A 17146-nucleotide genomic window follows, 5' to 3' on the forward strand; every position below is an offset into this window, starting at 1 on the left:
GTTTTTTCATTTATACAAAAACTGTCATATAAACAACAGTACCATGGCATAACTGTTGTGTTTTAACACTTCTATGTGTTTTAACACACGTGAAGTTAAGTCCATCACAGACAAATACAATCCGATTTCAATTATACAGACCTCCTATCATAGTCAAGTTCAGAGACAAAAAGAACAGTTGCCAGAGTCTGGGTTAGGGAGGACAGGAAGGTAACATTTGACAAACAAATATGAAACTTTAAAAGGTTATTCCCATGACATAAGAATTACTTAGTGGGCCATCTCCTTTGACCTTAGAGAGCCCAAAGCAGTGAAGCTGAGAGACTATGAAATTCAGGTCACGTTTCTAGTAGACACCCATTTTCTTTTGTTTCCTTTCACCAACTTTAACTTTCATATTGTGTGACTTAAAGACGCTTTTCTCTACCAACATGATTCACCTTTATTTAGGGAAATTAGTCCACTAAAAACATCCAGACAAAACATTCCTAGATAGGGACTGTCATTTTATCTTGGATTCTTAGGCCTTAATGTAAAATTATTTAAGACTGCATAACCAGTCAGGGGCAAATTATCATCTCCCAAAATCAGCATAATCAACATGATTTTTCGCACTCATGATAAGTTAATTCATTTATAAGTATATGTGATTAAGCTTATGGAATTGCAGGACCTAACTGAAGAAAATGTCACTGAATAACTTTAAAAAGGAGAGGTGCAAGCTGGGCACTGTGGCTCACACTGTAATCTCAGCACACTGGGAATGCCTGAAGAAGAGGGTTATGAGAGAGCAGCCTGGGCTACTTGCTGAGTTCCAGGGTAGCCTGAGCTAAAGTGTAAGACCCTGACACTACACACACACGCACACACACACACACACACACACACACACACACACACAAGAGGGAGGGAGCCAAGAGAAAAGATTGCTCCTAAAAAGGTATAATCAATATTACAATTCCCTTATTTATACGGTCTTCATGTAATGCCATCCAAACTCCCAACATTGAAGAAATCTCTAGAATCCTTAATAAACCTAAAATCTTCACCTAAATATAGAATTAATCCTCTTGAGATTTAAGAACTAGATGAAGTTGAAGAATGTTGGAGTTGCTGGGAGTTGCTGGGTATGATTATCATACCTTTGATCCTAGCACTCAGGAGGCAGAGGCGGGTGGATCTCTGTGAGTTAGAGGTCAGCCTGGGCTACACACAGTGAGTTCCAAGTAAGCCAGGGTTACACAATGAGACCCTGTCTCCTAATGATTCGTGTCAAGGCCATTAACAAAGTGGATCCTTACAATGACGCACCATGGGGAGGCAGGGGTCATGCTCATGGACTTACAGGAGAATGTGGCCTGTGACACCAGAAGCACTGACGTAACCTCAGCACTTGCTAGGAATGCAGGACCTCAGGCCCCACTCAGGAGCTGAGGCTTACCCAAGCCCAGGCTGTTTGCACGGTGCTGAGTTTGAGAAGCACTTTGCCCGAGGCTGGCAGGATCCAAGCTACAGTTTTTAAAATGTAATACAGCTACAAAGGCCGGCTACTCAAAGGACAGGGCCCTCCTCACAACTCCCACTGGCAAGCTCGAATGGTGCCACATGTTTCAACTCACTTCAATTCCCAGATACAGCTTCCTCTACGTTTATCTGCACTTTCTTTCCTATAGTTGAATAGTCACTTTTAGAATTAATGACTGAGTTGGTCACCTTTCCATTACTGTAACAAAATACCTAAAGGAATTAACTAAAGGAAAGACCGTTTCTTTGGTCCCATGCCTGTTTGAGAACATAACAGTCTTCTCATAAAATCATAGATAGTTTATTCTTTACTTCCCTGGCAAAACATGACAATTCTTTTTCTTTTTCTTTTTTTTTTTTTTTTGAGCCTGTCCTGGGACTTGCTTTATAGACCAGGCTGACCTCAAACTCACAGAAATCCACCTGCCTCTGCCTCCCACATGCTGGGATTAAAGGTGTGAGCCACCACAGCCCTGAGACAATTCATTTCTTAAAGACCAGTTGCAATGTGGCCTCTGAAACCGTATCATTGATACTGTTTTTGTACTGTTACATTTACTCTCCATGTGTTCAGACTGGGGAGCTGACCCTCCCCCTAACCAGCTGCAGTGGTAAAGCCGGCCCTCTCCTTGCCTGGGCAGCACAGTAGAGTTGACCTGTTGGCAGAGGCACAGGTGAGCTGACCCTCAGGTTGTGAGAGTGGGATAACTGGCCACATCCCCCTTGTCTGCCATGTGGTGGTGTGGGCTAGGGAAAGATGTCCTCGCCCTCCTTGCTCCTACCCCTACCTCCAGTGCCCCTACAACCTGTGGTGGGCGAGGGAGCTGTCCCTGCCCCTCACCACTGGGCCCTGCACTCTGCCTGGGCAGTACAATAGAGCTGACACTATTGGCAGGGGTGTGGGTGAATCAGCTAAGAACATGAGCTTGGGAGATCTGGCCCTGCCCCTAATCTGCTAGATGGTGGTGTTGATGGGGGAGAGATGCCTCCACCGCTCCTTGCCACCTGTGACAGGTAGGAGAGCTGACCCCGGGGTCCTAAGAGTGAGAGAGCTGCCCATGCCCCTCAACAGCTGCAGCACTCAGGAAGGAGAGTGGCCCCTGCACCTCTCCGGGTAAACACAGTAGAGCTGGCCCTGATGGTGCAGATGTAGGAGAGCTGACCCTGAGGGATTGAAAGCAGGAGAGCTGGCCACACCCCTTGCTCTTCACCTGAGCTGGGCAATGCTGGGGAGCTCACTCTGTGTTATGAATTGGCTCACGCCAACATCCACCCATCAGGCCCAAAGCTGCAGGATCTCTACGACACAGAGCAACAGGAAACCTAAGAGGAGTCCCAGTGAGGGCCCAGCATCCACAGTGTAACAGAAACCAGAGGCCTCGAACCAGTCCAATGACTCTTTGCAATGAACATTTGCAAGTAAAGACGTGTGGACTAAAGTGTCAAATCCGTGTGTTACTTGTGTGCTTTACAAATACTGTACCGGAAAAGACCCTCTCAGTTATACAGCTATTCTGTTAAACGGTTTTTTAATTGCATTTGTTAATATCACTTATCTCCTCAGCCATTAAAAGTAATGAGGCTATCAACCTTACAATGGCAGATGCATGTTTTCCAAAAGTATACTTGTGTTTTGGAAGTTCAAATTTCAACATTAATAACACCCATCAGTTGTTTTCCCAAAATGGCACTCACCCCAGCACTTGAGAAAGCTGGCTGCCAGATACCCAAATATAAATGAATAATCAGTTTGTCAGCCATTCCTTCAAATAAAAATGGGATTCCATAAGGCAGGATTCCAAGTGCTTTTCCTTAGTTACCCACCGTATATCATTACACAGCAAAAGCATTGACATGCCTTTCTCATGTCTTCTCATCACACATAACACATAAACAGCCAATACAGTGAAGCTGGCACGCACCAACGGTCAGGAAAATGGACATGAAGACCACGGACAGCATTAGGGTAGACGGGCAGGAAGCACACAACACGCAGCTGAGCACTGGGGAGGCAGGAAGGCTGGAAAGCGGAGTACAGACAGGCACACAATCTCACATCATCTAGCAATATGACAGCAAACAGTGAGAGCAGGGACTCAAACACATATTTATATACCCAGCAATGGCAGCCTAGACGTAGAAACAACCAAATGTCCATGAACAGGGGAAGACACTCCCAAATGAGATAAAGGTGCACAATGGAACAGCACTTTAAAAGGATGGTGGTGAGCCGCTTCTGAGGGCACATGCCAGGGATCCTAGCACTTGGGAGGCATAGGCAAGATGGTCTTGATTTTCAGCAAGCCTGGGCTAACTAGCGAAACATCCCCTACCTTTTAAAAACTAAAAATGAAAGAATGAAATTCTGGTGCAAACTGTAACTGGAACTAGTCTGAAGACATTACGTTAAGACAGGCAGGCACAAAGGACAACTACTGTCTGCTTCTACTTCTGGGAAGTGCCTAGGCTAATCAAATTCCTAGAAACAGACAGTGGTTATCACAGGCTGAAGGGAGGAACAGGAGTTTCCATTTAAGATGAACCCTGCTCATGCCTGCAAAGCTTCCCTTTCCTTCCCAGCCTAGACGTCACGCTAGGTGCTGCTGCTTTTCATCAGCTGATGAATCCGGTGCAGTTTTACACTACTTACTCCATACGGCATCACAAATATATCATTTCGTTTCAAACAGAACTTCTCTAGAAGTCTGAGACAACAGATAAATTCAAAGGAAGCTAGGTATGGTAGTTTGAATGAGAAATGTTCTCTAGAGGCTGATGTATTAGAACCCTTGGTCCCTAGCTGGTGGTGCTCTTTGAAAAGGCTGTGGAATGTCTAGGTCATGGAGCCTGTTGGAGGAGGTGCAGCAGCGGGCTTTGAGAGTGTAGAGCCACACCCGACTTTCTGTGAGTGTGAGTGAGTGTGAGTGTGTGTGTGTGTGTTCATGCACTGGCTCTTTCTCCCTCTCCCTCCTCCAGCCTTAGTTTGGAAACTAACACAGCTGAGGTGAGATCTCTCAGCTTCCGGATCCAGCTGCTATACCTTCCCTGTCATTGTGGACCTCTAGCCCACTGGCACTGCAAGTCAAAGTATCATGGTACTTTATCACAGCGACAGAAAAGCAACTGGGACTTTAAACTTTTCAAATTAATCATCATCTTATCTCAAAAGTGTACATCTGATTTGATGATCTTCAAAAAGAATAAACAAGTTTTAATTTTGAAACTCAAAACAAAAATGTTTAAAAGCATCCCACCCCCTACTCCTCAGGCATTAATAATTAAAACTCTAGCTATCTCCAAGATACCACGGTCCTCTAGCCCCCTGACATGAGCTTGCAGGTCCTTATCTTCATCAGAAGTCCTGTGTATGCAGAGAGCCTATCAGATGCATACAAAGAGGAGGCGTTAGCCTAAGCTCTAAGACCTAAGGTTTACCGGCTAACCAACACCAGCAGTGTGGCTCTGGGCTCCATCACTTACTTCACTTCCTACAGTTAGATGAGAGAACTAAAATTAAATAATCAGTTCAATTACGAGAACTCTTACAGAGCAATACCATTTTTTAAAGACTGTTAGTCTGATTCCATTTAATACACTCTTTAGAACAGTTTCAAAAGGAGGATGATATGTTCTCATTCATTCGGGGGTTTATACACCAGACACGAACCCTATCTCTAGTTCTCCAAAAGGCGAAAATCAGTAGATCTGACCCTCATCCTAGTGGCTTTTACAATCTGGACATGAACCATAGCCACCGGGGTAAGTCTGGCTCAGTCCCGGCTGTCAGCAGAACTGAGAGAGCGGGAGGAAGCTTGAGGCCGGGAGAGTGGGCCGCTGGAGGTGTGCTTTTGAAGCTTATCCCTGGTCTGTATCCCCTTCTCTCTGGCTGCTGTCCACCATGAGCTGAGCTACTATGCGGCAGCACAGGCTGTTCTGGCCCCTTGCGGTCCCAGAAGCAATGGTGTCAGGGAAAGGAACTGAAACCTCTGAAGCCATGTGCCCAAAGTCTCTGCCCCCGGAAGTTGTCCTCCTGGGCCTTTCACAGCAATAGTAACTTTGTGAGATGCCTGTAGAATTTATTAGGAAAACAGTAGTGCTATGATGCAAAAACAAACTTGAACTGTTAATGTACAAATGGAAGTTTCTTGTTCTAGAAATTCATGGAAGATTAGTAAAAATCCAATTTTGAACAACTAAAAATTCCTAAGTGTTATGCCTATGTTTTTCTTTGGATAAAATTATCACAAACACAGATTAAAAGAAATAAAATCCAGACTTGTGAGGTTTTTTTTTTCCCTTATTGGATTTTTTTTTAAGGCTCTCGCAATCAAATTCAGAGCAATCCTCCTGCCTCAGCCTCTTGAGTACAGGCTCCCATAGGCCACCATGTCTGGTTACCTGTATGGACTCTGAAATCATCATTTAAATAAAAGGAAAAGTACTCTAGTATGGATAGGAAATACTTAAAAAAACAAAAAGACTCACGTGTTCAAGGTTTGGCCCAGCTGGAGGGACTGAATCATGGGCTCCTACACATGGGTTAATCCACTGAATTGTAGTCACATGACTCAAAGTTTAGGGAGATGACTAACTAGGAGCTGGGCCTGCCTAGCAGAAGAAGTGAGCATTGGGGTTGTGCTATGGAGGCTGTATCTCGTCCCGTATCATCTGTGTCTTGTCTCTGAGATGAGCCTGTCCCACCAGGCCCAGAAATCAAGTCAGCTGGCCACAGGCTGACAGAAACCATTAGCCCACATGGACCTTCTTACTTTATATTCTTTCCCATGAAGACGCAGCACTACTTCTGCTAGGCTAGAAATAAAAAACATTCATTTAGGGTGAGATTCTCAAGTTTCTCATTTAGAATATATAAACAGCATTTTGATAAAAGGTTAAAATGCCAAATATTTAGCAATCTGATTATTTGTGAAGCTCTAAACTGGGTTGGTTGGATGAATTAACCATAACATTGTACTAATCAGATTAAAATTTATTCCAATCCTAATTTTGGATCATCATATATATGCCTAACAAAAATTGATATCCCGGGCAGTGGAGGCACACACCTTTAATCCCAGCACTGGGAGGCAGAGCCAGGCGGATCTCTGTGAGTTTGAGGCCAGCCTGGACTACAGAGTCAGTTCCAGGAAAGGCGCAAAGCTACACAGAGAAACCCTGTCTCGGGGGGGGGGGGGGGGGGGGATATCCACATTACTGCAATTAACTGTCATAAATTTCCACTAGTAATCACAGAAGACACCAGCAAAAGCTTATGTACAGCTGAACACATATGTTTACCCTTATTCTGAAAAAAAATTTAAGTACACACCCTATTGGTCATGAATCACTTTCCCTACACAAAGGATAGGACATTAACATTCAATAGCAGAGCCTCTGATGCAGGCCACAGAATGAAAAAGTGGGTCACTGACTGTGATGCACTATCACACTTCCTGAAAAAATAGTTGACAGGATTCAGTAAGTGAAATCTTTCACTATTTTGTTTAATGATTTTAGCATGAATATCTTAACGATTCCAGAGTAAACAGTAAAATCTAGACTACTGACAATCTCATTCACAAGAAAACAGTTTAGTATGTAAAAAGTCCAAGCCAGTCCTAACCAAGAAGGCGTATAGCATTTAGGAAAGGAAGGGGTGTGTCAGAACTCTTAGGAACAAAGTATGGAAGAATGTCAAGATGATGATGATGATGATGATGATGTGCTGTGAACAAAAATGGTTTAAACACAGTTTGCTACCCTCTGACATTGTGCTATGTAGTAGTCTACATAGTAGGGCTGGAGAGATGGCTCAGAGGTTAAGCGTACTAACTGGTCTTCCAGAGGTCCTGAGTTCAATTCCCTGCAACCCCATGGTGGCTCACAACCATCTGTAATGAGATCTGGTGCCCTCTTCTGGCCTGCAGGCATATATGCAGGCAGAACACTGTACATAACAAATAAATAAAATCTTTAAAAAAAAAAAAAAAAAAAGATCTACATAGTAATTCCACTACAGCCTGCTCCAGTTAGAAGAGTCCCAAAACTACAGGGCAGCCTAAAGAGGGACGTTTTCCTTCTTCCAAATCTCTCACCCTCTTAGGCACATATCCTGTCTTGGTACTACCCACCACTCAAGAGATGGCCAATCTCCAAAGGACTTCTCCTTTAGAAGAGTTATACACCACCCAGTGAGAGAACCACCCTGCTCCTCTCTATAGCACAGTAATGACTCTGTTTAGTGGAGTGATGTCAGTCATGGGAACTCAAGCGAGAACATTTGAAAGTCACATCTAGTAAAAGCCCAGAAAAGAACATTTAACTGTATGTGTAAACAGAAAAAAGCCCCAAAATTCAAAATCCAATCTCATAATCTGCTTTTGTCCATTTAGATGATACTATACCTACACTATTATCGAATACTTTATTTCAGTTCCTTCTTTTTTTAGTTTTGACCAAGGGACATAAATAAAAACAGTGCTGGGGGCTGGGGCTCGGTGGCAGTGTTAGCCCTGGGTGAAGGAGGGGAGAGGGCAGGGGAGCAGACACCTGCTGCAACACAGCCGAGAGACTGACACTTCAATCCTGACGGTATCTGTCCACAGTACTTTAGGAGGCCTTCTGGTCACTTGGTAAGTCGAACACTCAACCTTTTATGAATACACTGAATGTCTACGGTGAGTACAGCACTGTGAGAGATGAAAGATGATTCCAAGTCAAATCTTAAATAGGACAAACTTTAAAATACAGAAAAACTTTCATTGCAACAACAGAACAAAACTGGGTTAAGTGCCAGCTATATGAGCAGCAGCTGCACATGTGGTGTCAAAGCCTGCAGACGTGCGTGCGTGCGTGCGTGCGTGCGTGCGTGCGTGCGTGCGTGCGTGCGTCAGGAGCAAGCAAAAGATCTGAAAAAAGTGATTGTATTGTAAATGCCTCCTATAATACCCAACTTCAACAAGGGGGCAGGGGGCACAAAGACAGGTATCTGCATGCTGAGCAAATGTAACAACAATGTAAGATAAAAAATAAAACAGAACTGGGTGGTGGTGGCAGGCAGATCTCTGTGAGTTGGAGGCCAGCCTGGTCTACAGAGCAAGATCCAGGACAGGCACCAAAGCTACACAGAGAAACTGAGTCTCAAAAAACAAAAAAAAAAAAAAAAAAGAAAGAAATGTCTGTCTTACCAGCCAATTCTATCAAAATATCTCAGATTGGGTGATGTACCCAGCAGGGGGTTCTTAAGCTCTGTCCACTTGTAGGCTCCTCCTTCCTGAGAAACTGTCACAACCTCAGGTACATGGGACACAAAACAGATACTCAAATCAAACTTCACTGACAAGGTATACAGAATGTAAAGGAATCTTCCGTATATAGCTTCTTATTTATTAAAATAAAGCAAATGTATATAAAATGAGATGGGTGTCCTCATCTGTTTTCACATAAGGAATTAGATCCTGCCTAAATATTTAACACTTCAGGACACAGAGTATGTTCAATGTTTTCCAGCTGACTGATATTTTTACCTTCTAATCGTTAATGCTGAAAATACTGCCTCATATAAACACTCAGGACAAAATGGCAAACTGAGTCTTGAACCATTTCAGAATTTGTCAGGCGAAGTCTGCTCCAGACCCAAGTAAAAATTCATTAAATAACTTTTATAAAACTCCAAACAATTCAAGTAACAATCTTTAAACCTTCTAATCTAATCTAACACAATCCAAACATAAACTAATTTGATATGACCCACGACGACAGGAAAATAATAAACCTTTGTTTTTCTGTAACTATAGTATTGTGTTTCTAGAAAAGCAGAAAACTGTTTGCAGTAGAAGACTGCACTTCATAATGTCAAGTTTCAAATCTAGCCAAGACGCTTCAGGCAGTGTTTGTTGGTATTGCAGGATAAAACAGCATGCACCTTGCAAAGTGCATGCTCTAGGCTCAGAACCAAGAGTACAATGGAGTCAGTCACCCAGTGCACTGAGACAAACTGTTAGATCATCTCAGGTTCATGACACATTTGATTTTGAATTTATTTTTTGTCTTTGGTCATTCAGAAACCTTTTACTGTTGCCAAAATTTTTCACACACTCCCACACTGTTATATAACCCATGGGGTGATGACCCACAGTTTAAGAAGCTGTAGTATAAACAAAAAATTCATTTCTCACAGTTCTAGAGACTAAGTGGCCAAAGATAAAGATGCTGGCGGACTCAACTGACACAGGGTAAGTGTGGAGCCTGTTCTGAAAGGAAGTTATCACAACTGCAGAATCAGCTTTCACTTAAAACTAGACATGAATCTAAACTCTACCCACACTTACTGACCTCTAGCATGCAATGCACTGTTGGATGCTATCACAAATTTCCTTCTTCAATCTTCCTCATACATTAAATCCATGTTTCGGGAGAGGAAACAATGTTTCCTAAGAGTTTAACTCAACACAAGGGAAAAAAAAAAAGTTACTCGATATGTACTAGAGGAGAGGAGCCAAGGATCCAGGGGCTACAGATTTATCCTTCTACTGTACTCAAAGGCACACACACTGTAAGGCTCTCACATGCACAGAATGTACCTCCTCTGTGCTTTCCTTTTCTATGCTTTTCTTTTTTAAAAACCACCTCTGTAGAATAAAGAAAAATATGGCAACAGAGTAAGGTGACTATAAGGGGACCCCTTGGCTATTCTCTAAAAAGGTTAAGTGAAATGACACTTTGAATTAACTTGCTTTCACAGAAGTAGAAAATTCAGGGTCCCTTAGCCCAAGTAAAAGACTTTGATGGTCCAATAAAGAACCCTTCACTGGTACTTTTCAACTTGCAAATTAGGTCTTTAAATCTATTAAAACCATGTGGTTTAAAACAGAAACCAGGGCTCTCTGAGATCCCTCAGTGGGTAAAAGCACTTGCCCTGAAGCCCTGAGTTCAATTCCTGTATCCCATGGAAGAAAGAGAAAAGTAATTCCCAAAAGCTGTCCCTCTGACCTCTACACAGGTGCTGTGGCATGCACCAGCATTCTCATGTCTACAATAACAACAAATAAAATAAAATACGTTTCTTTTCAAAAATCATCACAGTTGAATGATCATGGAAGAGCAATTTGGAAATAGAAGAGCAATTAAGAGAGCCTTTCTAGTCCCCCAAAGCTTACTGTCTCCTCCGGGAGGTAAGAGATCAACAATAATTAACTACCTTAGTGTTTCTAAGTGGTAACATAACCACATCTCAAAACAAAACATTGAGTGCCATACAAGACAAAAAGCAAATGGCCACAAGTGTCCACGGGAAGGAGGAAGCGCTTACTTGGGGAGCAGGGGATGCAGAGGAGAGTGAGTGACAGACAAACACAAGAATGAGTCATGGAGGAACAGGAAGTAGAGCACACTGAGGCTGGAGCAGAGTCCAGCGGTAAAACTGTAAAGGTGGGTCAGGAGCATCAACAGCTGTAAATGGCAGGCCAAAAAATGGATCACACAAGCACAGCTCCACATTCCCAGTCTTGAAGCAGCCCAGGTTTCTCGGCATCAAATCCACACCTATCTCTGCCTGTTCTGAATCCATGGCTCTCATGTGTGGTTCCAGATGCTGCCAATGGTATCAGAGCCTTGGCCAGACAAACTCTGAGAAGCCTCAAATTCTGCACTTTATCAAGTTCTCCAAATAATTCTGATAAATTGAAATGTTTTAAGATCAGGGGCTGGCAAGATGGCTCAGCAGGTAACAGTACTTATCACAAGCTGATGACCTGAGTTCCATCCAGGAGCCAAAATTGTAGAAGGAGAGAACTGAGTTCTACAGGCTGTCCTCTGACCTCCACAGGTGTACTGTGGCATATGCACATACATCCCTATGCACAGACATCATTGCCCAGCTTCAGACCACATACCCGAGTTTCACTAGGCATGTCCTCTCAGATACCTCAACCTGACAATTCTGGAACTGCTCAGGAGCCTCAATACCTCCCCCAAATCTGTCCTGCACTTAATTTAGCAAATGCTACCTCCATCCAAGAGCTGCCTGAGCAAGCCATGTTGACTCTTCTTCACACCTTCTGCACAACCCTCCAAGGCCCTAACATTTGAACAATGTAACATTTTCTCTCCATTCTTACTGTCAGTTTTAACCATCTTAATTTATTCTAACAATCTACATGATCCTAAGAAAATCAGAGTGCATCAGTGTAAACTGCTCAATATCTTCATATTACATTACAGACAAAACCCAAACTCAGCCCGCCATGCAAAGCCCAGTACCTCAGTCCCCTCATTAATACCACTTTGGAGCCCTCTTCAACATGATCCATCACCGTGGCCCCATCACTGTGGTCCACTGCTCCCTCCTGGCCTGCTCTGAAGCGTCCCTCCTTCAATCTAACCATCCCAAAGTGTTGAAAGGCTCTTCTCCCTAATCCAAACTCAATGACTCTAAGACCATAAGCTTTCTCTTCATTTTTAACCACATTCACCAAGGGGTTTTCGCTTGTTTAACCTGTCTCTTCTACACTGCAAGTTCTACTGGGCTACATGGCCACCACTGAACATGAAGATGTGAAACAGCAACAACCGCTGGTGTTTCTGTGAAATTCTCCCTCGGTCCTTCCTGTCCTCTCTGGGTAGGGAACACTAACTTAAGTCACTGGGTAGGTAGCCATCGATGGTTTCTGCAGAGAGGATACTTTGAGTCATCATCTCCCTACTGACTTGACTGCAAAACCAAATGTACACGTGTTACTACTTTCCTATAAAGTTAACAATGAGGAGCAGTTAACACTCGGTCTACATTCACTCACTCCAGTTAGTGCTGAGGAAACTAAGCTACATTTGCAGCATCCTAAGCTCCTGCCTCCAATTACTGACAGACAGGAGCGCACAACCATATCAGTAAGTCTTACCCTCTCTCAGCACCCAGTGCCATTTCTATCCAGCCCAGGTAACCTTGAGATGACCTCAGCACATCACCAGTGTTCGACTCTTGGCATCCCCTCTTTAAGGCCCTTCTGTGCGCTAAATATGGAGGTGGAGAAAAACCAACATCATGGAGAACCAACTTCTTGAGCACAGTGTGTGGCACATGTCTGCAATCCCAGCACTTTGGGAGGTGTGGGCAAGAGTTCAAAATGAACCTCAGCGATACAGCAAGATTTGAGGTCAGCCAGGACTACATGATACCCTGTTCCAAAGACACAAAACTGAACAAACAAGCATTCTTCCTGCTTTCAAATTCCCTGCACTAGCATTAAAACCCTTCTTTTGGAAGTACAGATGAACAACAAACCAGTCCTACCTTTTACTAAAAGCTTAAAGACTACACTGTTTGACAAGTGGATGCTATTCCAAGCTAGCATTGGCATATGACTCCGCCTCATCTTAAAGCCCAAACTCGGGATTAGTTCAACTCCTGAAACTGAATCATTTTTGAGAAAACACATGAAAATGCATCACTATGGTATCAGTCCTCTAAACTTTGAACAGAAATTGAAAAAGAAGAAAGCTACAAGCCCTTTAGGCATATGTGTGCTTTTAACTAAAAAAAAAAAGACAATAATACAAACTGTTTCACAGAGGAAACTACTCCAACAGTTCAATACATATAAAAGTACACCCTGAAACTGCTTCCATTGTAACTATACTACACAAATGCATGCACATGTATGCATGACAACAGCTGACCATCATTTCAGCATTCTATATCTGTCATTTTGTCGACTTGCTAAAAATTTACTTTAATCCTTCAATCACTCCTCATGGCACTTTGCAGGTCATTTACAGATGTGCACGAGGGTGAAAAATGGAACCCCTTGACTTGCATGCCCTTATTTTGACCCTTATACTGTAAGTGTTCTTCCCATGGTGAGTGTAGTGTCATCTTTTCTCATTTGCTTTTTAATAGGTGATTTCTGTGTTTAAAATGGCTCCTGGGCACAGTGAGGTCACAAGTTCAAGGAAAGCCATGATTTCCTTACAAAGAAATTGTGTGTTAGATAATCTTTATTCTGGCCTGAGTTAAGAGATAATGACACGCTAATGAATCACTAGTATACATTAAATAAGGTGTCTTTAAACACAGATACACACAGGACAAGGCACATACATAAATCAGCCAACAAAAATGCTGTGAACCAAGACTTAAGGGCTATCTAACCTGTCATTTCCCCTGGAAGCAAGGATTCACTATTTGCTAAGCCCATAGTCATTGACTTTTGCTACACAATTAATTACAGAGAGAATGACAGAAACTGGTTTATTGAAAAGACAAGGGGTCACTCTAAATGGAACACCTCTTCATACACACTTCAAATGACAGGCAAATCTGTCAATTATTGATTAATCAGACTGAAATGTGAACCACCTTGTTCTTAAACACCTTGCCTAACTTGCAGAATAGCTAAGAGTAAAATAATATTATTTCAATTGTGTATTCTAGAAAGGGAAGACCTGTACATGGGAAGGAAGCCTTGCTAGGCCCTGGCTTCTAGAGACTTCAACCTGGTCCCAGGAGCCATGTGTAAAGACAGGAAATTCCACCTTTCATGAGTTTCTTCAACTTTGTTTCCACCTAGCACTCCATCACTCATTAAAACTAAGTAAGTAGGTACATCAAGGTTTTTGTGTTCTTTAGTTTTGGGGACAGGGTCTCTCTCTGTAGCCCTGCTGTCTTGGAACTTGTTATACAGACCCACAGAGATCCACCTGCCTGAGATTAAAAGAGACCCCCCCACCACACCCTAAATTAATAAAATAAATTTAATGAGACAGAAATCAAAAGGTAAAGTAGTTGCCAAACAGTCATTGGGGCCTAGGTTCAGATCCCCGGCTGCCATGTAAAAGCTGAGCACTGGGGCCTTCTTCTGTAACCCTGATGCTAGCAGGAGAGGACAGCAGGTGGACCCCTGGAGCTCTCTGACTAGCCAGTCTAGGCAAACCTATGGGTCCAATGTCTCAAAAATTAAAGTGGAAAGCAACTAAGACACCTGACATTGTTCCGCACACAACTAACTGTACACAGGCATACACATGCATGCACCCAGACACTCAAACATGCACACATGAGAAACAAACATAAACACTTAAGGCAAAAGTTAGTGGAAGACGTGCTTGTTGATAACAACCTGTGTGGAATCCAAGCATTGGGAGGCTGAAGCAAGAGGCTGGAAAACTCAAGGCTTGCCTAGGAACTTAGCAGGACTGTGTCCCAAAACTTTACAAAAGTTAAGAAGTCTGGTAACATGGCCCCGCCTTCAATCTCTACTATCACACACCGCACACACCAACAAACACTTTAACAGGGATACCAGTGCTTTCTTACTGAGTGTGAGGAAAGACAGGGCTTGGTTAACATTTACCGTCTACTGGTGAAATGTTAGTACTGTCCTAACACTAGATAAAAAAAGACTTAACCTGAAATTCAGTGAGGAGGGTTAACACTGGTCAGGCCACACTTCAGTCACCTTCTAAACAACTGAACGGATAGTGTGTGCATCAAAAGCCACCAATGAGAAAGACCTACACCCCAACTTAACCAACACCCGAAAATCACGTGGAATCAAGAGCTAGCAAAGTTTGCAATGTAGCAAACCTATCAAAACTACTCACAGACATGCTCTGGAAATCTGGCAATCCCTTCCCTTCACCAAGGTTGAGAAAGGGCATTTCTTCTGAGCAGGGGCAACACCCTTGATCATGTAAGTTTGCATTTCCTTTATTTTACAGACCTGAAACCCTCAGCTTTCTCTCCCACTGATTTCCTATAGTTCCCGGGACTTCAACAATACAAGTGGAGTCTGTGGCGTTTCCAAACCGTGTCAACATCTAACTGGCAAATCAGAACATCAGAACTTCTCCCTACAGTCTTTTTTTTTTCAGCTTTACTTTTTTAATCATTTACTTATCAACAAGAAATATTTCTCGTGGATTTTTCAACGTAGTTCTTAATACCCTGCACTCAAAACTTCGAAGTCAATACATGCAATAAGAAATCAGAAAGTTCTTTCTACAAGCCATGTACACCAGAAATACAAAACTAAAGTCTAGCTTTTTTCTCACCATGGAGTAAACTTTTTTCTAACCAGACTTTTACCTGCTGTCATAGCCTCTGTCAGACAATGAGAGAGCCACCGAGAACCTCACAAGGGAAAGTTAAACTGCACCACTTCGCCTTTTAAACTACCAACAAAACGACAAAAACAGGACCTTCCCTGTCCCAGGGGGAAGATTCTAAACAACACAGATAAACGCACTTCAAGTTCACTCCCGCCACCACCCCCCCACCTCCGCCCCAAGCAACCACTTCACTGAATTCGGAGACGATGCCAACACACACACAGATTATCTGCATGCACACAGTCACATACACGGGGCATTTGGGAGTCCTGTTTTGTTTGGGTTTTTGTTTTTTTGCTTTGTTTTTTGTTCTTAACCAGAAACAAGCCCCAGCTCGAGCGCCGCGGCTGCGGGATCCACTGCCCAGCGTGTGTCGGGGAGGCTCGGACCCAAGAGCGACGCAGGACAGCCGCCAGAGCCACAGCTGGCAAAGCAGTGTCCCACACGGCTCCGGCTGACCCTCTACTGAGTCATGCATGGCTCCAATCGTGACAGCACATCACTTACTGGGACGTCTTCTCTCTTTCTCCCCTCGCGCCAGCAGACACAGAAAGCGATTTCAAACTCCTGAGCAGACACACACACACACACACAACCGTGCCCGCCCCGGGGCCGCCAGCGGCTTCCAGCCCGAGCCGCTCTCCACCCCGCCGGGCTGGGGGGCCCCAATCGGTCCCCGCCACACCCCGGCCTCCCTCACCTGCCTCCCGCCGCGCCCGTCGCCCGTACCTTCGGCCAGCGACTCCTCCAGGGTGACCTGGTAGCGGCCGACGGCGAACACCCGGACCCCCACGGACGAGCCTGCGAAGCCGCCGCCGAGCCCGGCGCCCGCGGCCCCGCCAGCCGCCGCCCCGCCGCCGCCGCCGCCGCTGCCCTCCGACTTGGGCATCCGAGAGAACTTCTTCATGGTCCCGCCGGCGCGCGCTGGAGGGCACCAGGAGGGCACGAGGGCGCGCGAGGGCCAGAGCCCCCCGGACCCGCGCGACACGGGGCTACGGGGCTGCGGGGCGCGGCCGACCGTCCGCGAAGGGGTCGCCGCCCTTCGCGCGCGCGAGCCAGAGAGAGAGAGAGAGCGCGAGGGAACGAGGGAGCGAGCGAGCGGGCGGGCGGGCGGGCGGGCGTCGGTGCGCAGCGGCTCGCCGCGCCTCACATTCCGCGCGCGTCCCGAGCGCGCAGCCCCGGCCGCCCGCTGCAGCTGCCCGGCGCCCGCAGAGCGCGGCGGGGAGGGCGGGGCCGGGGCGGGGCCGGGGCGGGGCCTGGCGCGCGGGGCGCGAGCCGCCGGGGGAAGAGGGAGGGGCCGGCCGAGGTGGGCGTGGCGGCCTGCGCACCCTAGAGACCGCAGCCCGCCGGCGCCCGGGGCTCAGACCGACGCCGCCCGCCTCTTGCGGCAGTTGAGAAGGGGGGACACGGGGGGTGCGGCGCCGGTGCCAGAGCCCGGCGCCTCGCGCAGGCGCGCTGCCCGCGCCGCCGGAAGTGACGGTTCCGGCCCGTGTCACGTGGAAGAGGGACGGTGGGG

General features: G+C 45.3%; 1 protein-coding gene across 2 annotated transcripts in view; it reads right to left on the minus strand.

Moving 5' to 3' along the window:
• Bmp2k (BMP2 inducible kinase) overlaps positions 1–16886 on the minus strand; it is a 101986-nt gene extending 85100 nt beyond the window's left edge. For both annotated transcript variants that reach the window (XM_036200754.1, XM_036200753.1), the window contains exon 1: positions 16360–16886. In XM_036200754.1, the coding sequence (XP_036056647.1) occupies positions 16360–16537 (178 nt within the window). In that variant the 5' untranslated portion in view covers positions 16538–16886. The remainder of the gene's footprint in view (positions 1–16359) is intronic.
• Positions 16887–17146: the final 260 nt, after the last annotated feature.

This window comes from Onychomys torridus, chromosome 10 (genome assembly GCF_903995425.1).
Source record: "Onychomys torridus chromosome 10, mOncTor1.1, whole genome shotgun sequence".
NCBI lineage: Eukaryota > Metazoa > Chordata > Mammalia > Rodentia > Cricetidae > Onychomys > Onychomys torridus.